Raw genomic sequence first — 25,745 nt, 5'->3', positions numbered from 1 at the left:
ACGGAAACAACAGTAACTAACATACTTCAGATTGATAGTGTTAGCTGAATTGATGTTGAATGTTTTGCAGTGGTGACCTCTAGTGGTCTTGCAGTTTAAAAAATTGTTCTGTCAATGTTAAGTAATTTTTTTAGATTCTCATGTGATAATCACATACTGATTGTTGAATAATTCAGGTAATAAAATACGGTCCCAGTGGGTACCTTTTATCTATATTCAGAGGAAAAAGTTATCTTAAAAATCAGTAAGATTTTGTTCCTCTGAATTAAGTAAGATTGGTTGTGGTAACAAATTTATAAAAGTTCATTTCTGCCTTACAGTGTGTTTATAGTAATTAATTCCAAGGTAATAATCTAGTCACTTCTATACTCTTGAAATCAAATAATTAAAAACATTAAGATTAGTTGACTCAGGCAAATTAAAAAATGAAAATTTATGGTTATTTTTAAAGTTTATCCTTTATTGAAGTTACTACATATTCCATTCTTGAACCTTTTTCTCCTCTTAACTAAAGGACCTAGGTCTTTGACCTTATCTTCACAATAAAGATATACTTCTTAAATCTAACTCTTAAGAGTGAAATTAATTTTTTAAGGATTTTAAAATTGTGAAATATAATTTATATTCAAAAGAAGTGTGTCAGATATAATTGCACAGGTTAGCTAGTTATTATAAAGAGAACAACCACATAGCACTCTTGGAGAGATAAAAAATTAGAGCACTGCCAGCACCCCAGAATCCTTAAAACTTGCCCCTTCCAAATTATCACTGTCTCCTTCCATCACAGGGGTGACCACTATCTTGACTTTTGTGTAATCTTTTCCTTGCTTTTCTTTTTTCATATGTTAAGTTTTTTTTTATATTTAAGCATGCATTTTTCACATGTATTAGTTTAGTTTTGCCTGGTAGTGAACTTTATGTAACTGGATCATATAGAATTCTGTCTTTTGTGTCTTGCTTTTTTTCTCAACATTATATTGGTTCATCTTTGTTATGTGTAGATTCAGTTTGTTCATTTACTTTGCTCAACCTTAATAGATAATACAAAACTTTCTAAAAAGGCTATACCAGTTTATGGTCCCATAAGTCATTTATGAGAGTTTCTGTTGATTCACATCTTCCTCAACAAATAGTATTGTCAGATTAAAACATTTTTAGCCAATTTGGTGTTGTATTACTTTACTGTATTTTTAGATTGTATTTCTCTGAATGCTAATGAGGTTGAGAAGTGTTTAGTATCTTGATGTGCCATTTTGATATCTTATGACCTGGTATTGTCAGTCTTTTTATACTATTTCTACCAGGCTGGGTGTTTTTTTTTTTTTTGGTTATTAGGAGCAGATGGGAATTATATATATGAACCCATTCTCAGCTATATGTTTTTGCAGATTTCTTCTTCCATCTGGTTTGCCTTTTTTAAAAAAGGCTTAGAAATAGTTTTTAAAACTTGTGCTAAAAAGAAAATATTAACTGTTCTTAAGTGTACAATTTAGTAGTGTTAAGTATATTCACATTGTTGGCAAACAGATCTCCAGAATTTTTTCATCTTGCAAATCTGAAACATTAAACTCAGTAAACAATTCCTCTTTCCTGCCTTCCTCCTCACCTTGTAACTAGCATTCTACTTTCTCTGTCAATTTGACTACTTTAGATACCTCTTAAAAGTGAAATTATACAGTTTTTTTGACTGCCTCATTTGACATAGCATATCCTGAAGTTTCATTCATGTAGCATGTGGCAGGTTTTCCTTCCCTTTTAAGACTGAATAATATTTCTTTGTATATACCACATTTTGTTTATCCATTCATCAGTTGATAGACACTTGTGTTGCTTTCATGTCTTGGCTACAGTGAATTTGGATGTACAGTATCTTTTCAAGACCCTGCTTTCAATTCTTTTGGATATATACCTAGAAGTGAAATTGGTGGATTATACGGTAGTTCTGTTTTTAATTTTTTGAGGAGCCTCCATACTGTTTTACATAATGATTGCATCTTATTATAATCCCACCAACCATGCACAAGAGTCCAAATTTTTCCACAACCCCACCAACACTTGTTAATACTTTATTTTGAACAATTTTAGATTTATGGAAAAATTAAGCGGATTTTTGACAGATCTCCCATAATATGCTGTGAGGCTGCAGCCCACCCTTCTTCAGGTTTCCTGTTATTAACATCTTGCAGTAGTGTGGTACATTTGCTCAGTTAACCAATTTTGATACATTATTATTATTAATGTTTGTCCATAGTTTAAAGTTCATTGTGTTGTACTGGTTTTTCAGTTTTGGCAGATGCGTAATGTCATGGATCTACCATTATAGTACCATATAGAACAGTTACACCATCCCTAAAAATTCCCTGTGCTTCATCTGTTCATCTTCCTTACCCCCAAATGCTTGGCAACCACTAATCTTGTTGCTATTTTGATAGTTTTACCTTTTCTGAAATGTCATATAGTAGGAATTACGCAGTATGTACCCTCTTCACACTGTCTTCTTTCACTTAGGAATATCCATTTAAGATTTTTCCATGTCTTTTCATGGCTTGATAGCTCTTTTTTTTTTTTTTTTTTTTTATTGATGAGTAATGTTCACTTGTATGGATGTGCCAGAGAATAAACAAAATCCATTCACCTATTAAAGGGTATCTTGGTTGATTTCAAGACGATTATGATTAAAGAAGCGACGAACATTCATGTTCAGATTTTTGTGTGGACACAAATTTTTTTAGGTACCAAGGAGCATGATTGCTGAATCTTACAGTAAGAGTATATTTAGTTTGTAATGAACTGCCAAACACTCCCTAAAGTGGCTGTACCATTTTTGCATTTCCATCAGCGGTGAAAGAGTTTGTGCTGCTTCACATCCTGGCCAGTGTTTTGGATTTCAGCCATTCCCATGGATATATAGTGGTATCTCTTTCTAATTAGCGTATTCCTGATGACACTGATGTGGAGCATCTTTTCATATGCTTGTTTGCAATCTGTATAACTTCTGGTGCCTTCTGCTATGGAAGGTTTCTTTGGAGAAGGGTCTGTTCAGATCTTTTGCACTTTTAAAAATTGGATTGTTAATAAGAGTTAGTTGTTAATAGTTGTTCTAAGAACTTCTGGTGTGTTTTGGATACTAGTCCTTTATCAGATATGTATTTTGCAAATACTTTCTCCCAGTCTGTGGCATGTCTTTTCATTTTCTTAACAGTGTTTTTGCAGAGCAGAAGTGAAGTGTTTTCAATTTCTAATAAAGTGTAACTTAACCATTTTTTTCATGCATCATGTGTTTGGTTTTTGTATTTAAAAAGTTATTACCAAACTCAAGATGACCTAGATTTTCTCCTGTGTTATTGTCTAGAAGTTTTATGGTTTTGTATTATACATTTAGCATGTATTATTATATGCTTGTGTATAGTATATATGTATATACACAGTGTATATAAGCATATATATATATTCATTGATCTGTATATATAGATATAGTAAGTCTTAAAGTCTGGTGGTGTCAGTCTTCTGACTTTGTTCTTCTGTGTTGTGTTCATTATTCTGGGTCTTTTGCCTTTCTGTATAAAGTTTAGAATCAGTTTGTCAATATCTATGAAATAACTTGATGGGGGTTTTTGTTGAGATTGCATTGAATCTACAGGTCACGTTGGGGAGACCTGATGTCTCAAATTATTGAGTCTTCCTATCCGTGTGCATTGAATATCTCTCCATTTATTTAGATTTTTCATCAGTTTTTTGTTGTCCTCATGAGATCTCTGTGCATCTTTTTGTTAGATTTATACTTAACCTTTTAAGAGCTAATATAAATGATATTTTGTTTCAGTTTCAGTTTTCAAATTCCAGTTGTTCGTTGTTGGTATATAGAAAGGTAGTTAATTTTTGTATGTTATCTTTGTATTCTGAAATCTTGCTGTAATCACTTATTAGATCCAGGAGGGTTTTTGTTGTTGTTGTTATTGTTAATTCTTTGGAATTTTCTATGTAGACAGTCATGTCATCTGCAAACAGTCTTTTCTTCTCAATCTGTATAATTTACATTTTTCGGGTTTTTTTTTTTTGAAATGGAATGCTTCATGAATTTGCATGTCATCCTTGTGCAAGGGCCATGCTTATCTTCTTTGTACCATTCCAATTAAAATGTTTTTTACTTACTTGTTGCATTTGCTAAGACGTTGAGTATGATGTTGAATAAAAGTGATGAAAGGGGATAGCCTGTCTGTGTTCCCCATCTTAAGAGCGGAAGCATCTAGTTTTTTACCATTAAATAGGATATTGAGCTGTAGGTTTTTGGTGGATGATCTTATCAGTTGTGGAAATTCCCCTCTGTTCCTAGTTTGCCGAAAGTTTTTGTCATGGATTGGTGTTTGATTTTGTCTGATGCTTTTTCTATATTTATTATTGTGGTCATATCCTTTTTCTTCTTTAACTTGTTTAGCCAATTAACAATAGATTGCATAAATAGATTTTCAAATGTTGAACCAGCTTTGCCTACCTGAAATAAATCCCACTTGTTTTAAAATTCTTTGTATATACTGTTGGATTCAGTTTACTTCAATTAATATTTTGTTGATGGTTTTTGCATATATTTTCATGAGAGATTATTGGTCAGTAGTTTAACTTTCTTGTGACATTTATCTGATTTTGATAGTAGGGTAAGGCTGGCTTTATTAAATGAGTTAGCAAGTATACCCTCTGCTTCTATCGGGTAGAATAGGTTGTATAGAATTGGTATCATTTTTTCCCTTAAAAGTTTGGTAGAATTCACTGTTGAACTCATCTGACTGAGCCTGGTGCCTTCTGCTATGGAAGGTTATTATTGATTCAGTTTCTTTAATAGATACAGCTCTATTCGGAAGATGTATTTCTCCGGTGTGAAGTTTGGTAAATTTTTCAAGAAATTGTTCTATTTCATTTAAAGTACCAAGTTTGTGGGCATAGAGTTCATAATATTCCTTGGGATCAGTAGTGGTAACCCTTCTTTCATTTCTGATAGTAATTTATGTTTTCCCTATTTTTCTTGGTTAGCTTGGCTAAAAAGTTGATCAGTTTTATTAATTTTTTCATAGAATCTTGTTTCATTGACTATTGGCTTATTTTCAGTTTCATTGATTTCTGCTCTAATTTTATTTTTTCCTGCTTGCTTTAGATTTATAATGCTGTTCTTTCTCTACTTGCTTAAGATGGAAGCTAAATTGTTGATGTTAGATCTTTTCTAATGTCTACATTGACTGTTGTAAATTTCCCCATAAGAACTACTTTTTCTGCATTCCACAAACTGTGGTGTTTTATTTTTGTTTCCATTTAGTTAAAAATACTTAAAAATGTATCCTGATACTTCACTGACTCGTGTTTTTCAACAGTGTGTTGTTTAATCTTCATGTATTTTGAGGTTTTCCAACTATCTTACTGATTTGTAGTTTAATCCATTGTGATCCAATAGCTCGTACGAATGAAATAATACAAAATTACAAAAAGGCAAAAAAGAGGGGATGATAAAGAAGCAAAGAACAAGTGCAACAAATAGAAAACAGTTATGAACATGGCAGATGTTAATCCACCTGTATCAGTAATCACTTTAAGTGTGAAGTTAAAGCCAATTAAAAGACTGTCAGAATAGAGAGCACATTTGTATGATTTCTAATGTTTTATATTTGTTAAAGTGTGCTTTGTAGTCCAGAATGTGTCCTGTCATGGTGAATGTTCCATGTGACCTTGGGAAGAATGTATATTCTGTAGATGTCAATTTCCTGATTTTCTGTATACTGCATCTGTCAGTTACTGATAGAAGGATGTTGAAGTCTCCAGCTGTAACAATGGCTTAGTCTATTTCTCCTTGCAGCTCTGTCAGTTTTTGCCTCACATATTTTGACACGCTATTGTTAGATGCATTCATGTTAAGGACTTTTATACCTTCTTGATGAATTGACCTCTTCATCATTATGTAATGTCTCTCTTTAACCTTAATAATTTTCCTTGGTCTGAAGTCTGTTTTGTCTGAGATTAATGTAGCTGCTTCGTCTTTCTTTTGATTATTGATGTAGTAAGATTAACATCTACCATGTTTGTAACTGTTTTCTCTTTGTTGGACTAATCCATTCATCTGTTGATGGACACTTGAGTCACTTGCTTCTAGGTTTTAGCTATTATGAGTAGTGCTACTATTAACATAAGTGTACAAATAGAGCAGGCTTTCAAGTCTTCGGGTATATACCCAGGAGTGAAATTGCTGGGTTGTAGGTAGTTCTATTTTTAATTTTTGAGGAACAACCATACTGTTTTCCACAGTGGCTGTACCATTTTATGACACCAACTATACATAAAGGTTCCAAATTCTTCAAATTCTCACCAACACCTGTTTTGTTTGTGTGTGTGTGTCTGTGTGGTCTTTTTTCTTTTTTGTTGTTGTTATTTTTTAATAGCCATTCTAATAAGGGTGCTGTCTCATTATGGGTTTGGGTTTGGGTTTGGGTTTTTTTTTTTCTCCCATTCTCCAATGATTAATGATGTTGAGTGTCTTTTTTATTTATTTATTTATTTTTTTGCTTACTGGTTGTTTGGTTATCTTCTGTGGAGAAATAATCTATTCAAGTCCTTTGCTCATTTTTGAATTGAGGCTTTTTTGTTGTTGAGTTTTAGGAGTTTCTATATAATCTGGATATTCATCTTAATCAGATACATGATTTTCACATATTTTCTGCCATTCCATAGGTTGCTTTTTCACTGTGTTGACAGCATCCATTTATGTGCAAAAGTTTTACATTTTCATCAAGTCCACTTTGTCTATTTTTCATTTTCTTACCTGTGTCTTTGGTCTTATATCTAAGAAATCATTGCCAAATCCAGTGCTGTGAAACATTTCTCCTATGTTTTTCTTCTAATTTTATAGATGCAGGTCTTTGATCCCTCTGGAGTTAATTTTTGTGTATGTGGTTAGGTAACAGTTCAACTTGATTCTTTTGCTTGTAGATACTCAGTTTTCCCAGTACCATGTATTGAAGAGACTGTTCAATCCCCGTTGTATAGTCTTCAAATCTTTTTGAAGGTCATTTGACCATATATGTAAGGGTTTATTTCTGGTTTCTCTATTCTGTTCCATTGTTATATATGTCTGTCTTTTTGCTAGTAGCATACTACATTGATTACTGTTGCTTTGTAGCATGTTTGGAAGTCAGGAAGTGTGAGGTCTCCACCGTTGTTCTTTTTCAAGGTTGATTTTGCTCTTTGAGGGCCCCTTGAGCTTCCATGTAAATTTTAGGATGGATTTTTCTGTTTCTGCAAGGAATGTCACTGGGATTTTGATAGGGATTGCACTGAATCCATAGATAATTTTGGGTAGTATTGATATTTTAATACTACTAAAATTTCCAATCCATGATGTGGAATTGTTTCCACATATTTATGTCTTTAATTTATTCAGCAACGATTTTTAGTCTTTTTTATACCAGTCTTTCACCTCCTTGTTTAAATAACTAAGTATTTTGTTCTTCTTGATGCTATTGTAAGTGAAATTTTTTCAAAATTTCCTTTCATGATTGTTCATTGGTAGTATAGTATAGAGTTCATTTATTGAAGTGCTTTTGATTTTTGTGTGTTGACTGTGTCCTGGTATTTTGCTGAATTTGTAGTCTTAGCAGACTTCTGTGGACTCTTTTGGGTTTTCTACATCTAAGAACATATCATCTGTTAAGAGAGGTAATTTTACTTCTTCCTTTCTAACTTAGATTCCTTTCATTTTTCTTGCCTCATTGTTCTGGCTGTGACTTCTAGTACTTTGTTGAACAGGAGTATTGAAAGCAGGCATTCTTGCCTTGTTCTGATTTTTGAGAGAAGGTTTTCAGTCTTTCACCATTGAGTTTGATGTTTGTTGTGAGTTTTTTATATATGGCTTTTATTATATTGTGTTGGGATAGTTTCCCTTTACTCCTGGTTTGTTGAGTGGGTTTTTTTTTTTTTTAATCATGAATGTGTTCCATTTTTTCATACTCTTTTTCTGCATCAGTTGAATGGTCATATGCTTTTTGCCTTTTATTCTGTTAACATGATGTATTATATCCATTGATTTTTTTCTGTTAAACCATCCTTGCATTCCAGGAATAAACCTCACTTGGGCATGATTTGTAATCTTTGTAATATGCTCCTGAATTTGATTTACTAGTATTTTGTTGAGAGTTTTTGCATCAGTATTTATAAGAGATATTGATCTGTAGTTTTTTTGCAGTGTCTTTATTTACCTTAGGCTTTTGGGAAAATACTGGCCTTATTGAATTAAGGAATATCCCCACTTACCTGGAAATATTTTAGAAAGATTGGTGTTAATTCTTTAAATGTTTAGTAGAATTCACTAATAAAGCCGTCAGTCCAGAGTTTTTCTTGTTGGGACATTTTTGATTACTGATTCAATTTCTTTATTACCTATAGGCCTTTTCAAAAAAAAAATTTTTCATTATTCAGTCTTGGTAGGTTTTGTTTATAGATTATCCAATTTGTTGGTATACAATTGGTCATAGTATTCTCTTATAATCCTTTTTACTTATGTAGAATTGATTGTAATGTTCCCACTTTCACTTCAGAGTTCAGTAATTTGTGTCTTTTTTCTTAGTTCAGATAATAGTTGTCAATTTTGTTGATCTTTTTGAAGAACTAAGTTTTGATTTTGTTAATTTTTTTGCCCTGTTTTCCTCTTTTCTATTTCACTTCTCTACTTTAATCTTTATTATTTCTTTCTTTCTGCTAGCTTTGGGTTTAGTTTGTTCTTGTTCTAAAATTCCTTAAGTTTTAAAGTTATATTATTGATTTGTGATATTTTTTGCTTTTTAATGTAAGCCTTTATAGCTATAAATTTTTCTTTTAGCAATGCTCTTGTGGTGTCCCTTAAGTATTGGTAAGTTGTGCTTTCATTTTCATTTTTAAGTATTTTCTAATTCTCCTTTTGATTTCTTTGTTCTGTTAGTTGTTTAAGAGTGTGTTTAATTTCTGCAAATCTGTGACTTTTTCAAATTTTCTTTCTGTTACTGATTTCTAACTTCATCCATTGTGGTTACAGAAAATTTTAAATGATCCATTTTAAAATTGATTAGGCTTAATTTGTGGCTTAACATATGGTCTGTCTTTGAGAATATCCCATGCGTATTTTAGAAGAAAGTTTAGTCTGTTGTTGTTAGGTAGAGTATTCTGTATGTGTCTTTTAGATCTAGTTGGTTTATTGAATTGTTCAAGTCTTTTATTTCTCTATCTTCTGTGTGGTTCTTCTGTTACTGAGAGTGGATTATTGAAGTCTCCAGCTATTATTATGGAAATATTTTCCCCTTTAATTCTGTCCATTTTTGCTTCATATATTTTGATGATCTCTCATTAGTTATGTAAATATTTATAATTGTATTTTTTTGCTGTATTGAATCTTTTATTGGCATATAATATCTTTTGTCTCTCATAACCTTTTTTGATTTAAAATCTGTTTTGCTTAACATTAGTATAAAAGGTTTGCAAAATTTGATAGTAAATATATTAGGCTTTGCAAGCCACAGTGGATCTGTGCTGCCTATTCTAATTTTGTTCATTGTTTTTTTTAAACCATTTTTTACTCGGGGCTGCCCAAAAACAAGCCTGATGTAGGTTGTCAATTCCTGCTTTATCTTAAACAGAAGTTTTTTAATTGTAGTGAATTTATCCATCCTCTTCTTTATTGTTAGTGCTTTTATTCAAGAATTCGTTCCTTAATCTGAGATACATCCTGAAAGCATTATAGGCATACCTCATTTTACTGCATTTTGCAAATACTGCATCTTTTACATATTGAAGGTTTGTGGCAATCCTTCATCAAGCATATCTATTGGCACTGTTTTTCCGAAAGCATTTACTCACTATGTCTCTGTGTCACATTTTGCTAATTGTCACAGATTTCAAACTTTTTTTATTATTACATTTGTTATGGTGGTCTTTGGTCAGTGATCTTTGATATTACTACCCTGACTTACTGAAGGCTCAGATAATAGCACTTTTTAGCAATAAAGTATCTTTAAATTAAGCTACATATGTTATTTTGAGGAGCATGTTGCTCTGGTACACTTAATAGAGTATAGTGTAAACATAACTTTTATATGCAGTGGGGAATCAAAAAATTTGTGACTTGCTTAATTGTGGTGATCTGGAATCAAACCTGCAATATCTCCAAGGTATGCCTGTATTGTTCTGCCTTCATATTTAGATCTATAATCCTCCTGGAACTAATGTGTATAATGTATCAGGCATAAGTTCTTCTTTATTTTTCCCTCTATGTATTCATCCTATGTACTAAGTACTATTTTTAAAGTGACCATTCTTTCTATTCCTATTATTCTAGAAATGAACACATCCCAACTTAATGAGTTAAATTATCCAGCTAAATCCATTTGTTCTGATTGCAAGCTCACTGAAATTTTTAAAAATTAAAAAATATCTTAAGTTAGCTTAAAAAGTAGCCTACTTTCTCTTAATGAACAAATACATTTACTGGTCATCTCAGCAGGAGCATGAGAGTTAGTTTTACTGTAAATGTGTGCATTATGGCAAATATCACTGTACAGATGCTGATCTCTAAATGTTACTCTTTAGTGTGGGTGAATAAGGGAGGCTGACATGCTGGGAAGGGCCAGAAAAAGATGGAGAGTTGCCTCTTTGAGTAAATAAGGCAACTGAAAGGAAAAAAAAATTCTCTCACAGTAGAAAAATGACAGCAGAAAGTAATGAGGTCATTGAACATAATGTGGCTTACGTTAAACTATTTGCAGTATTTTGGATAATTGTTTCAGAAATTGAAATGATTTGGAGTGGGGTGGGTGGAATGGAAAAGATGATAAATTTTTAAATATTTCATGAAAGAAATACTTTTGAGGTAATATTACTGTTTTTTTAAACAACCAGTATCTAATTTGGGGGAAAATATTTACTTGTGAATGTAATACTATTTTTTAGTTCTTTGTGACTTGTTTGTTAGAAGTTAGGTGCAATTTTTACATATAAAGTTTCCTTTCAATATTATATAATAATTAATTATTAATGCTAGAGATCATAAAGATTATAAACAGCTAATTTATAGTTATCTTTATTTTTTTATTGAGTTATAGTCATTTTACAATGTTGTGTCAAATTCCAGTGTAGAGCACAATTTTTCAGTTATGCATGAACATATATATATATATTCATTGTCACATTTTTTTCACTGTGAGCTACCATAAGATCTTGTACATATTTCCTTGTGCTATACAGTATAATCTTGTTTATCTATTCTACATTTTGAAATCCCAGTGTGTCCCTTCCCACCCCCCGCCCCCTTGGCAACCACAAGCTTGTATTCTGTGTCTATGAATCTGTTTCTGTTTTGTGTTTCTGTTTTGTATTTTTTTAGATTCCACATATGAGTGATCTCATATGGTATTTTTCTTTCTCTTTCTGGCTTACTTCACTTAGAATGACATTCTCCAGGAACATCCATATTGCTGCAAATGGCATAATGGTGTCAGTTTTTATGGCTGAATAGTATTCCATTGTATAAATATACCACATCTTCTTTATCCAGTCATCTGTTGATGGACATTTAGGCTGTTTCCATGTCTTGGCTATTGTAAATAGTGCTGCTGTGAAGGTGCAGGTGTCATTTTGAACTAGGGTTCCTTCTGGATATATGCCTAGGAGCGGGATTCCTGGGTCATAGTTACCTTTATTTTTAAAGTGATTGTGTTTTCTAACAAAAAAGCTTGGTCAGCTATTTCTGTGAATTTTTAAATCTCGCTGTCATGAGTAAAAGTGCAGGGTTTTACATGAATTGCTTTCCTTTTTTCAATTTCCTATGCATAGTTAAGAAAAAAAAATGAAAATAAATGAACCTTGTATTTTTAGGCCCGGATAGCATTTTTGCAAGGAGAAAGAAAAGGTCAAGAAAACTTGAAGAAGGATTTAGTAAGAAGAATAAAGATGTTAGAATATGCATTAAAACAAGAAAGGTATGTGTGCCTTATTTTCTTATAAGAATAAAATAAGTAGAACAGTATTATTCTCTTATATATTATTATTGTACAGTGTGTTTGGAAGCTTTTTGAAAGGTACAAAAATCTGCCCAAAATAGAAGATACTTTGATTTGATTCTTAAATAGGAAAGGAAAAGAAAAAGAGATTACAATTTTTAAGTTGAAATAGTATCTTTTATTTATAGTGTTTAAGTTTTATTTTTTTCACAAATCAGGAAAAATTTATTTTTTCTTTACTTGGGTGTATATCTTAGTTGGGTAATTTACATTGTTTTTTTCTTTTGTGTGTGGTTCATGCCTTCATTTTCCTTTGCAAGTAAAGTTTAAAGAAATAGATATTCATACTATATTTTATTTGTCATTGGAGAAATATATGCCAGTAGTTACTTAACCTTGTAGAAAAGGAAAAAAAATTTTTTTTACAATAACTTATTATTAAATTTTCAGGGCAAAATATCACAAATTAAAATATGGCACAGAACTGAACCAAGGTGATTTGAAAATGCCAGCCTTTGAATCAGGTAAACTTGATTCTTCCATTAACCCTTTTTGCCCCCCCATTCAAGAAAAATTGGTTTAAGCTCATTTTTACGTGACAGACATATGTTCTCTTTACGCCCATTTTGCTTTGATAACATTGGTTAGTTAGATGGTTGACCATTGTAATACTGTCTTTGTAGTACTGTGTACAATTTTGGGAAAGTAATAAATGAATAAAAGTAAGTAGCTTCATCTACATCATCAGCCTGAGGTTATTTGTCCTATTTTTCTTATTTTGAAACCTGTGTAAAACTGGGTGCATTTTTGGTGGTAATGAGAGGTGGAAAGTGATGAGTAACTCTTTGTACACCTCTAGGCAATTCTTATCCCATTCTACATAAGCTTAATTTTTTATTAAAAGGTTATTTTTATTTGGAGATGCTGTGATTAACTCAGTTCAGTCCTAAAGAAATTAGAAATTTGGATTTGGAAACTACAGAGAAGAAGTCAAATAAGGATAAGGGAAGGAAGAAACTGTATCTAGTTAGCCTTGTTCTTAACTAAAACAGTGAGTTTAAGAGTGGTATCTGAGGAACGATAATTCAGGGAAAAGGGGTTGGTATAGGAAAATGCTAACAGGTTAGTGTTGATTTTAGGGTTTCATATGATTACAATTTGAGTGGTCTGGGATAATACATAAGGAATGTTTTTATTTATGTTAATATAACATTTGGGACTATTACTGCAATTTCTTATTTTTGAAGTGTATGTACAACCCACTTACATACATATTTTTATGTTTCAGGCAAATTGAATTCTGTACTGTTCTTGAATGTTGGTTACTAAGACAAGAAAAAAATGTGTTTATTTGAATATACAGTTTTTCTTCTACTTCTATATTTATTTCCATACCTAATAAAGTCAAAGCATATATGGTAGGGAAAATAAAACTTACATATGAGTTTTTTTTTTTAAGTTGAGTGTTAAGAGTACATTTTTAATATTTAGTTAATAGGTTTTTAGTTTGCTGTTGAGTACTTAAACTTGGCAGAAATGCCCTATGTAGAGTACAAACTGCAGTTGATTTATTTTTGGGTCTTTTCCTCTCAACCAATTTTAACAGCACAACACTATCTTCCCAGTTGTAATATATAGAATTAAGAGACCAAGAAAGGAGTGGCATGGGTTTCCTTTGATGCAGCTTTTCAGTGGTTATGAAGACTCAGTGTGATGCTAAGAAACAATATTATGGTCTTCTTTGAAAAGCAATAATAAATGATAAAAGATGAAAGGTCTATGTATTTTGGATCATGTTTACTACAGCAGTCCCCTAACAGTTAGAGGGAATACAGTGGTTTCACCATAGAGAAAATCTGATGATTTCAGAGCTTTTTTTTTTTTTTTTTTTGACTCATTTTCTTTCTAATATGGCTGGAATATTCAGAAAATAAACAATCGCTTTGTATAACTTGGTCTGTGTAAATGTGAGGAAGGAGGCTAGTTGTAGCCCCATTGTCCCTGAAACTAGAGTCAGAGTTGGCTAACTGGTTTCAGTGCAAGTTTGTATAAAGCAAAATAATTAGCAGATAAATCTCTCCTGCCCACAACTGAAGTAGATACAAACAAGTCTGGTTTTGTCTGTATAAACTTAACTATTAAAACTTCCTCAAGCTGAGGAATAAAATAACATCCAAGTATTTTACTTATAAGAGACACAATCATAACAAAGTAGATTGTTTTTAGTGGTGTAGAAAGACTACTCAGGATGTTTAGTGGAAAACAAAGGAATAAGCAAAAGTATACCATGGGAACAATGTGATAAAATCATCAAAGTATAGATAGAGATAAATGTTAAATACAGTGTTTCTTTTTATATACCTAAAATAAATCAAAATATAAAAAAGAAAATGTGCAAAATACTGTTTTGAAAGAAGTACAAGATAAGTGTGTGTTTTATACCCCATATCAGTAATATCTATCTATATTCTAAACTTAACTCTGTAAAGCGGTTGTATCCATATATGTAAACAGCTCCTTTTCCTTACATTTGGGGGGAAAATCTACAACAGTAGAAATATGGGCAAAAGACTTGAAAAGCCACCCACTTTATTCCTTTGATAACTATGTAAGTTTAAAAAGCTAAAGCTCTAAACATTTTTAGGAACAATGAACAGTACATATATGTAAATTAAAAAATATATGTGCAGTAAAAAAAAAAAGAGCTATCAAGCCATGAAAGACATGAAAGAAACTTAAAAGACATATTATTACTAAATGAAAGAAGCCAGTCTGAAAAGGCTACAGCCTGTATGATTCCAGCCAAAGGACATTCTGGAAAAGGCACAGCTACAGAAACAATAAAAACATCATGGTTTCCAGGGATGTGGGGAGAGGGAGGGAGGGAGGGAGGAAGGAATGAACAAATAGAAGACAAGGAATTTTTAGGGCAATGAAATTATTCTGAATGATACTGTAGTGGTGACTGCATGTCATTATGCGTTTGTCAAAATCCATAGAATGTACATCATCAAGAGGAAACCCTAATGTGAACTGTGGACTTTGGTTGATAATAATGTGTCCATGTTGGTTCATCGATTGTTCCAAATATGCCACGCTGGTGAGGGATGTTGAGGGTAGGGGCATATATATGTGTGGGTGGGGAAGGCTATGTGTGAATTGTCTGTATTTTCTGCTCAATTCTGCTGTGAACCTGAAACTGCTCTAAAAAAATTGTCTAATAATAGTAAAAAAAAAAAAAAAAGACTTGAAAAGCCACCCAATATCCAAATGGCCAATAAGCATATGAAATGATACTCAATTTTATTAATTATTGAAGAAGTTTAACTTAAAACCACAGCACAGTACAATTAGACACCTACCACGATATCAAAAATGCAAAAGAGGAAAAGTCAAGTGTTGCTGAGGATGTGAATCAACCACATTTTGTAGACCTGCTGGTGTTGGAATTCTAAATTGATAAAACTGCTCTGAAAGTAATTGTTAGTATAGGTTTCCCCACTATCCAAAAGTAAAGCATTCCTATGAAACCTTTCATAAGCCAAAATGGCATAGAAGGATGAAGCAATTACCTTTAGATACATTTTGCTAACGACACACAAAATAAATCAAGATAAAACACAGATGGTAACAGACACAGTTCAAAGCTTTGGTGGCATGATGCTAAGATGCCTAGTGTAGTTTCTGGGGGCAGAGCTTGGTAATGCCTCTCTTGCTTCTTGCGGGGAGGGAGTGGGACTGGGTGGGGAGGTGGCGGAGTGTGCTGCCACTGTAATGGTTCAGTGCAAAACAATGGAGGCTATTTTTTCTTTTCACCTTTTTTCATAAACAGCAAAAATCCTTCTGGGATATTTTCAGTTAGGCTAGTGAAAACAGGTACTAAATGTAGGTCTTCCGTAAAAGCAAGGTATACTAAAGGAAACTTTTGAAAAGCAGGGGATACCTGTATTACTAAAGGAAATGTAGTATGCCCTGTGGCCCAATAATTCCACTCCTTAAATTGTTCATCATAAGGCATATATAAGAAAGTTCATAGTATTGTTATTTTCAATAGTAAAAATCTAGAAACAAATGTTCTTCACCAATAGAATGGATAAATATATTGTGATATTTTAGTATAAGGAAACGTTGAGCAACAAAAGTGAACAAACTATAACGATACTTGACAACATGGATGGGTCACATAAAATTGATATAAATGACTTCATGTATATCAAATTCAAAAATCTAGTGTTTAGGTATCAGGATAATGTTGATACCCTTTTAGAAGTATCTAGTGACTGGAAAAGGGCATGATGAAAGTTTTTGGGGTGTTGATGTTTTGTTTCTTCATCTAGATATTGGTTACATTGGTGTGTAGGCGGTTGAGCTCTAGGCTTAATCCTTAGGAACATTATTTGTAATAGTGAAAAAATGGAAACAAATTTCAACATTAGGGGACTGGTTAAATTAAATAAGTATATACTTCCTATGGAATATTATGTGATTATTTTTATATGATGATAATCTATATTTACTGTCATAGAATGTTCAAGATAATGTCACTAAGTGTCAAAAGCAGCTTATAGTGCAGTAACACATTGGCCCATTTGTTGTTATTTAAGGAAGGGAGAAGTTTGTGTATGTATTTTTAGATGGAAAATGTGGAATGATAAAGTCTCAAGTACTAACACTTCTGGTGATAGGATTTAATGTATTTTTTGGTCAGTGAGTATGTGTTATATGTGTTTAAAAATAAAACGACATAAATAGAAAAATAAGGGGCTGTTAGAATGAGAATTATTTCTAGAAATCATAGATATTTCTATATTCAGGGAAGTACAAGAAGATATTAATAATAAATTGTTAGGGCTAGAGGAATAATGCCTGCAGAGAGTATTTGAATTACTACCAATAAGTAGTTGTTCTCATGACTCTGAGGAGTCTAGTGAGAGTTCTTAACATTCAGTGCGAGAGCTTATCTTCTATGGCCCTCTCTGTTCTTTGCTTTATCTGAATTTTTATAATGGGAAATTACAGGAAAATATTTTTTTATTAGTGCCAATAAGTAGTTTTTAATTTTACTCTAGAGATACTTGTTGAGAGGTTAACTCATCTGAAATTATACTATTTATTAAACTTTTTTAATGTGTACACTTTATGTTACCTGAGAATAAAATATGACTTTTTACATATAGTAAAAATTAGTTCTAAAAATGAAATTGACTGTATAAAGTCTTGTATATAGACTTAGCATCAACTGATACAGATTCAAAATTAAGTTATTCACTAGTTATATATGTAATATTTTTTAACTGTTGATTTTGAATAATTGATGTAAATAGTAAATATAGTTGTTTAATTTTAAAAGCATTCAACTCAATTCTGGTAGTTAAAATTTATTTTAGTAACATATTTCAAAGCCTGGGCTTTTAATTTTTGAATCCCTTGTAGTAATAGTTAATGTACACTTGGGGTTTTCTCAATTTAAAATGATGGTGGTAACTAATTGTTTGGGCTGTCAGGATAAACATGTTTAAAATGAGTGACCCACAGTAAATGTGCAATAAAGGTTAAGTTTCTCTACCCTATATAAAATATTTAGGTATATTTTTGTGGGACTTCATTTGTAAGAGAACTTTGGTAATATTTTCATGAGTTGAAATCATGTGTATGAAAATTGTCTTGTTTTTGTGGTTTTTAATTTTTAGAAGAAACCAAAGACACGGAGGCTCCCACAGCACCTCAGAATAGCCAGTTAACGTGGAAGCAAGGCAGACAGCTGTTAAGACAGTGAGTAATGGTTCATTTTCAGCTTTCTTTAAGGATCTAGGTATGAAAATGTTTATTTTCAGTCACTTTGCAAGTGAAAAATTATTTAATGATAGTGGGACAATGTGTATAGTTTTCATATTGCTGCTTTTTTGCTTTATTAGATGCTTGGATCTCTTTAAAGTTTGTGTGCTCTTGATGATTCTCTAAATATTCCTCAGAATGATGTTGTTTTCTTATTTGTGGAGTAGATTGTCATAAAGACTGAATGTTTTGAAGGCCAGAACAAAAACAGTGTAGAGTTCATACTTATGGACATTCTCATTCCCATCATTGTGAAATTCACATGCTTGGTTTTAAGTGGAAGTGTGACTGGTTTACAGAAGGAATTTAACTGATTATCTGAAACTTTTCAGAAGAGGCTTGCCAAATCCTACTTTTACTTGAATTTTTGAGGAACCTTTTTGATGTTTGAATTCTTTGTTGTATTATAAGTATGTCTGTGGCAAATCTTACTGTCTTTTATCTTTATGTTCTTTTCTTTTCCCTTGTATTGTGAAAACTTTTGGTACTTTAGTACTACTGAAATCTGAGGTAATTTATAATCATTCAGCTTTTTCAACTCTAGTCGTCTTTACCTTCACTTCTGTAACCAAGTGAATTGTGGTCAGACCCTTCATCTTGTTATTACCTAGCACTTCCCTACCTCTGGAGTATTCCATAATCCAACAGTCTCATATTCTACCTCTCCCACTCCAGTTCCCATGTTTTTTGCCCTCTAACCTTACCTAGATCTTTAGATCCTTAACTACTTTGTTCTCCTATCTCCTCTACCTGTGGTTTGTTTTGTTGTTGTAAAGTTTTTTGTTTTTGTTTTTTGGATTTTTTGTTGTTACTTCCCTAGCTCCTGCTTAAACCCCATGATCCATCACTGTTTTGCTAGTACCCTTAGCTTTCTTGCTGCCCACTCTCTACCCTTCTCCCATCAGTTATTTTATTATACTTACTGCAGTATCCCAGCCTTAGTTCAGTCTTATTATCTATTACTTCTGTTTCTAACTAGTTCTTGGAGAAAAATTCACAGAATTGTATGAATGCCATTATACATTCATGGTTTCCTGTCCAAACATTGCAGAGAGCCTTTTTCCATATCCCTGGTCATCTCTGGCTCCCATTGCCCTCAGAGGATATTCTAAACTTTTACCACATCTCAGCCTATTCTTCCTTACTATCATTAGAAAACCACAGATTCTCCTTCACTGAAAATATGAGGGCTGTCAGGTGAGAACTCTCATAACTTTTTGCTTTCCTTTCTGTAAATGTATTTAAGTCTCATATTCATCACCTCAGTTTCTAATGTTCCAGTCAACGAGTAATTTATCAATCTGATATCTTGGTGACTAAAACCCAAGCAAGTTTTAATAAAAACAGATTATTGTCTGGAAGGATGCTGGGGTAGCTAGCTGAGTTGAGGCAAGTGTTAAATAACTGAGTATCAGGAACGTAGGAGCTGAGGTATTACTGAAGATTTCTCAGGGACTGGAAACACCCAGGATATGTTCTTTTTCTCTGGTGTTTTACTCCTCTGTATATCAGTTTTGTTCTTTTCTCCTGAAAATCACTTCTTTCTAGGTGACAGGGGACCTCTTACTTTAGTCATAAGATTTCTGAGGATTAGATTTGGCTCGACTTAATCAAATAACTGCCCATGAGTCAGTTATTTTTATCTGGGTTGTATAAGATCTTGACTGCGTATTTGGACCACATGGTTAGAGTGTGGTGGGAGTTATTCCCCAAAAAGAGGATTGCATTTTTTAGAGGACTATGATAACTGTAGAGAAATGATTTGCACAGTATGTCTCTCATAAATGCCTAATCCCATTGCCTGGATTTATATTCTGTCTCTTCTTACCTTTCTCTAAGAGTACTTTATCTCCATTGTCTTCTTTGTTCTTTTCTCAGCTGTCTAGTCTGATTTCCATGTTGATGTTCCACTGAAGCTACTGTCACAGACATATTAATGAGACCCTTTTTGTTCATATTTGATCTTCTAGAAATATTTGACATTAACTGTTCATTCTTTTTTGAAATTTTGTTTTTCTTACTTTCATCAAACTACTCTCTATCTTTTTTTAACCCTAATTTTTCAAGTTCTTTCTTTTGACTTTCTCTTATTCTTCTAGTCTTTTAGATGTTTGTGTCCACAGGCGTTCTGTTTTTACTTATGATTTTTCTTTGAGTAACTTCATTTAAATCCATGGCTTCAAATTCCACCAAACACTAATGACTCCCAAATCTATACACCCATTCCAGTTTCTTCTGAGCTTTTGATCTTTCTTATCATTGTGCATAATAAATGTTACCATTTTCATAGACACTGCATGATTATCTGATTGTTACCCTCTAAACCAGATTCTGGCCCTTTATTCTTCGTTTTATTGAATAGAACCACCATGTAACATCCCAGCTAGAAGTCTGAAATTTTTCCAGAACTCATCTTCTTTTGTTCTACTGCCATATTTATTTGTGTACCAAGTCACTAAGATTATATTTTATTTTTCTCACATTTCTTCTCCTCTTCCCCAGTTTTGCTTCTTGCTGTGTTAGTGTCCTAACCGGTCTCCCGGTCGTTAGCTTTCACCTAAAAATCCTTTGTTACTTTGTTAGCAGTATATAAGGCTTCTTTTAGCATCTTCTCTTAGCCTGTCAAATACTTCAGGAAGAAGTTCTTTAATTTGTCACATAAAGCCATTCATGACCCATTATCTATATTTATGTCATGATTCAGTCACTTTCTTCCTTTTCAGTCTTATCCTACACCCTAGGTTAAGTATCCTGGTTTAGATACATAGAAAGTTTGAAGACCATGGGACTATAGGAGTGCTGTGAGATCTTAGCTCCTGGAAGGAGAACTAACCTATCCGTCAACCTATGGCTAAAAGCCCAGGTTTAAACTTAGCATATCAGTGTTCTGAGGTTTGTTCTATTCATTCTTTCTGGAATTTTTTTAAAAAATAATACATATCATCAACGCTCAAATGTGTTTTAAGAATCTAGGGCTTTTTAAGCTTTGGGATAATTGGTCCTTAATTAGTGTTAGCCATCTATATACTTTTTTATTTAAATTTTAGTTTGTAGTTGGCCTTGTTCTCTTTGAAGTGGAACTCGTCTATAGAAAAGAAAAGTTACTGAGTCAAAGAAAGTATATTTTATAAGATTATGGCTTTTTCTAAAATGCTTTGATATAATTTTGATTTTACATAAAATTTGCAGGCATTAGTAATAAGTGGGATTTAATATTTTAAATTTTCTCTTACAGATATCTTCAGGAAGTAGGTTACACAGATACAATATTAGATGTACGGTCTCAGCGGGTAAGGTCATTACTTGGACTGTCCAATTCAGAACCAAATGGATCAGTAGAAACAAAAAATTTAGAACAGATCCTGAATGGAGGTGAATCTCCTAAGCAAAAAGGACAAGAAATCAAAAGGTATGATCTATACTCAGAGTTTAACATTGCTTGTATAATGGACATTATGAACTCTAGCTTCTTGTTACTGCTGTTAACAATTTTTAAAGCACGTAGAGTTCAGATTTAAAGACTTTTTCCCCCTAAATACTACTGTGGGCAAATAAACTTTTTTAAATTAGGTGCTTTTTAAGGTTATTTATCTTAAGTTTTGATGCCAAGAGAATGGCTTTAGTTCTCAAACTGGTGCAAAATTAAAATTTGAGGGTGATTTTATGTCGTTCAGAGTTATTTTAACATCCTGATTTAAAAAAATTTTGGTAGCATTTTCAGTAAATTATAATACTACTCTATAATTAGAATAGTGATGGTTGTTTAGACGCTAGTGTGAAGGAAACAAGGTTTTGCATTGTGTTTGGACTTAGAAAACTACCAGATAGACTTTTAAATTTTAATGCCTTTATTGACATATAATTCACATACCATGAATTTCATTGAGTTAAAGTATATAAGTTTGATGATTTTTTAGGATATCCACAGAATTGTTCAGCCATTGCCACAATCTTAAGTTTTGAAAATTTTTATCACTCCAAAAAGAAACCTCATACTCATTAGCTGCAACTCCTCATTTTTTCCTATACTTCTCCCACTCACCAATCATAGGCAACTATTATTTTCTATCTCTGTAAATTTGACTATTCTAGGTATTTTATGTAAACGATTATTCTGTGAGTAGCTTCTTTCATTTAGCATAGTATTTTAAAGATTCATCCATGTTACAGCATGTGTCAGTAGTTCATTCCTCTTTACTGCCAAATAATCTTTTCTATGGATTTACCACATTTTGTTTATCCATTTCTTGTCCAGTTAATGGGCATGTTGGTTGGTTCCACATTTTGGAATAATGGATAATGGTACTTTGAACATTGGCATACAAGTATGAATATATGTTTTCAAGCCTCTTGGGTTTAGCCTAGGAGTGGAGTTGCTAAGTTGTATGGTAACTTCGTGTTCACTTTTTTGAGGAATTTCCAAACTCTTTTCCAAAATGGCTGAACTATTTTACATTCACACTAGAAATGTATAAGTTCTGATTTCTCTTCATCCTCGTCAACACTTGTTTTCTGTCTACCAGATATACTTTTGATTAATACAGACTTCATAAATGGCAGAGTCAAGCAGGTGGAACTTTCTTCATTTTTTACCGCTAGCTATTACCTTGATATAGGTTGGATAGACAAAGAAAAGAGAAAGAGAATGGAAAAAACAAAACAAATTCATTGAGTTCATTTAGAACTTCAGAAATTAATTATATGTACAGTTTATAAACTGGCATTGTTTCATACTTTACACATATTTTATGACGTGCAATTGTATAAAACATGTTAATAACTTTCAAATTAACATAATAAGCGTTCAGGGTTTTTATTTCTGAGAAATAAGGTCTCTTTAATAAAAACAATTTCACATCTAGCAGAGCCTTTATTTTCTTTACTCTGAATTTCAGGAATCATAGAGTGTTTTCATAGCATAAGAGAAAAAGTAAAAGTATGCATTTTAAACTAAACTTGTCAGCTAACCAGGCTAAGTAATTCATAGGATTTATAAATATTTTAGAATAATGTAGTTTACTGTATCATACCTTTTAAAGCCATGCAAATGTATTGCTATGATTAAATACAATTTTAAAACCTAAAACTTGAATTCTCACTGTTGACACAGAAATTTTTATCCAAGAGAAGATAATACTTAATTTTCCAAACTTAAAAAGTCTTAAATTTAGTACTTTTAACTTTTCTGTCATTGATGTGCCAATTTTGTCAAATATTTACTTTGCCCCAAATATTTAATACCCAAATATGGAGACATTTTGTAAATGTTGAGCTGAAAGGTATGTGTTTTGTTACTGTGGTAGTTTTTTGTTTATTTTTACTAACTTGCATTTGAAAAAACCCAGCTCTTTCTACATTTAGTTTTTATACAGGTCTTTGAACAATGTGCTGGATTAGGCAGAGTACAATAGACCTATTAAAGCCCTATGTTATGATAAAGTACTATTAAAAAATAGTCTGAATTGTGTTCATTAGTTCTTAATTTGGACTAATGGAACCAGTTTGGGAGAGGAAAAAACCCTAAATTTTAGGTTATTCTTTTCTGTTCCTTACCCACATGCACTGTTCACGTGGGTAAGGATATTTAAGATCGTCCAGTTTAACTCCTAAAATTTACAGGTAAAGAAACTGAGGCAAAAAGGTTTAAATGACTTTACCAAATTCAGGCAGCTAGTAATGGAAAAGGACTTTCATTGTGAGAGACTATATTCAGCTGAAACTATCACTGTTTTGCTGCAGCCTCTGTTTTTAGACATTTAAACAATTTTAAACAACTATTTGAAAACCCTTTTTGTACATAGAGGAGGAACTCCGATTATAGTTTAAAAAATGACTTCATAAGTAGGTAAAAATAGATGATCACTTACCTATTAAATGAGTGGTTCTGAAAGACTTGAAAGTATTTCTTTAGTATATTAAGAATCTTGTTTTCTAGGTAAGAAAACTTGTGAAATGGATTGGAATGTTCTATATCTGATTAACATAACTTTCAATCTGGGCAGCCTGATAAATTAAACTTTGTTTAAGGACTAAATTAAGAATTGAGTCCCTAAGTATTTAGGCCAAACTGTAAGAGGTTGTAGAGCTATAAGAAATGGTTAAGTTTAAACATTCTTGAGTAAAATATTTAAGGGATGCCTTATAAGTAAGTTGTCATTTGAATTTCTCTACTACCTTCAAGTATTGTTTTAAAATAGGAGGCAAAGAAATATTAGAATTAACCATTGGAATATTGGGATTTATCTTTTTCCTCTCTTACAGGCCTTCTGGTGATGTTCTTGAAACATTCAATTTCTTAGAAAATGCTGATGACAGCGATGAAGAAGAGGAAAATGACATGATTGAAGGCATCCCAGAAGGAAAAGACAAACATCGGATGAATAAACACAAAGTAAGAATTCAGTTTTGTATTCTTACTAGCTAAATATATATATATATATATTTATATTTATATATATATATTATATATATATAAATATATATATATATTTATGTATTTGGAATAGAAAATTTCAAGATGTCTTAAGTTACATTTTGAGTGATCAGTTTTTAATTTTATTACATCACTTGAAAGTTTTATTATGTCACCTGGAAGTTTTGCATAGTTAGTTCTTATTAAGTTACCTATATATAGTAGAAATTATTATTTGCTGTAATATAGACTAAATGTCAAGAAAGTGTCTGTTTTTATAGGACTGGTCCAGTGGTTTGAAACTTTTAAAAGCTACATCCTCTCCACTCCTGTCACAGTTAAGAATCGCTGCTGAAGTCTGTTTCTTGTATAGTAAACAAGTGATAAACTGTAACTGAAACTACAGTGGGGATACTCCCACCCTGGGTGAAGGAGTAAACTGTGAATTGTAAATGTATGTGTCAACATTCTCATTCTTTGTTAAGGATTAATAAAAATTTGCTTTTGCTCATAACCTAAGAAGCATGTTTATCTATTTTAGTGTTGATACGTGTTAGCTATAAGAGCAAAAGTAGATTAGATGATCAGTGTGTCAATTATGGTAGTAGTATATAGTATTTCAAGTATGTTAAAAAAAAAAAAAAGTGGATGGGTTCAGTTGTGATTCTTTGGAATTTACAGTAATGTGGGGGAAATGCCGGTATTCCTCAAAAGCTTCCAGTTTATCAAAGCAGTTTTCAACCTTTCTGCCACATTTTGTATTTGTAACATACTCAAATGTGAAACATGAGTGAATAGAGATTTTGGTCCTTTCCTTTTTTTGTTCTGGGAAGCACTACTAAAATTACCGTAGCTATTGACTTGCATTAGTTAATGTCCTTATTAGCTATGCCGTATCTTAATGAGTTGTAGACTACAAATGCAGTTCTCTGTGAGTGAGGACAGTTCAACACAGTGTATTAGTATGTGAGTTAATGAGTATTTTAACAGTGGTATCTGTGAATCTATTATAATTAAAGAAGTTTAAGAATCATCATTCTTGCTGATTAACATTTTAACTAGTCTTACTAGCACATTACTTGCATCACATTTTATAACAATCTTCACACGGCGCTGTTGACATCCATTTATGTAGAGTATAATTTGGAATTGATGAACTGTGTGGTAAATCTAAAACTTTGTATCTAAGTAATCTAAAAATAGGAGTACAAATGTAAAGGTAATTGTGCGAAAACAGAAAGAATTCCTTTAAAATTTAGCATAAAAGTAATTCTTGGTTTATGTTCCATTTACAGATAGGTAATGAAGGTTTAGCTGCTGACCTAACTGATGATCCTGATACTGAGGAAGCACTGAAAGAATTTGATTTTTTAGTGACTGCTGAAGATGGCGAAGGAGCTGGAGAAGCACGGAGTTCAGGGGATGGCACAGAATGGGGTAAGGTGATAAAGAAATATGGGGGTGGGAGAACATTTAGCCTAAAGGTGTATTATTAATTA

The 25,745-nt window shown here is 32.3% G+C and overlaps 1 protein-coding gene and 1 pseudogene across 3 annotated transcripts in view; one reads left to right on the top strand and one right to left on the bottom strand.

Annotated features, from left to right (window-relative positions):
* The window catches only part of STRN3 (striatin 3), an 88,251-nt gene that overhangs the window by 29,049 nt on the left and 33,457 nt on the right, over positions 1–25,745 (top strand). For all 3 annotated transcript variants that reach the window (XM_031453545.2, XM_031453546.2, XM_031453547.2), the window contains exons 2-7: positions 11,875–11,978; positions 12,450–12,523; positions 17,690–17,771; positions 21,070–21,243; positions 24,096–24,225; positions 25,542–25,683. In XM_031453545.2, the coding sequence (XP_031309405.1) occupies positions 11,875–11,978; positions 12,450–12,523; positions 17,690–17,771; positions 21,070–21,243; positions 24,096–24,225; positions 25,542–25,683 (706 nt within the window). The remainder of the gene's footprint in view (positions 1–11,874; positions 11,979–12,449; positions 12,524–17,689; positions 17,772–21,069; positions 21,244–24,095; positions 24,226–25,541; positions 25,684–25,745) is intronic.
* On the bottom strand, positions 4,056–4,168 carry LOC116153652 (U6 spliceosomal RNA; annotated as a pseudogene).

Source organism: Camelus dromedarius, chromosome 5, assembly GCF_036321535.1.
Source record: "Camelus dromedarius isolate mCamDro1 chromosome 5, mCamDro1.pat, whole genome shotgun sequence".
NCBI lineage: Eukaryota > Metazoa > Chordata > Mammalia > Artiodactyla > Camelidae > Camelus > Camelus dromedarius.
This window is presented reverse-complemented; position numbering and strand designations above follow the sequence as displayed.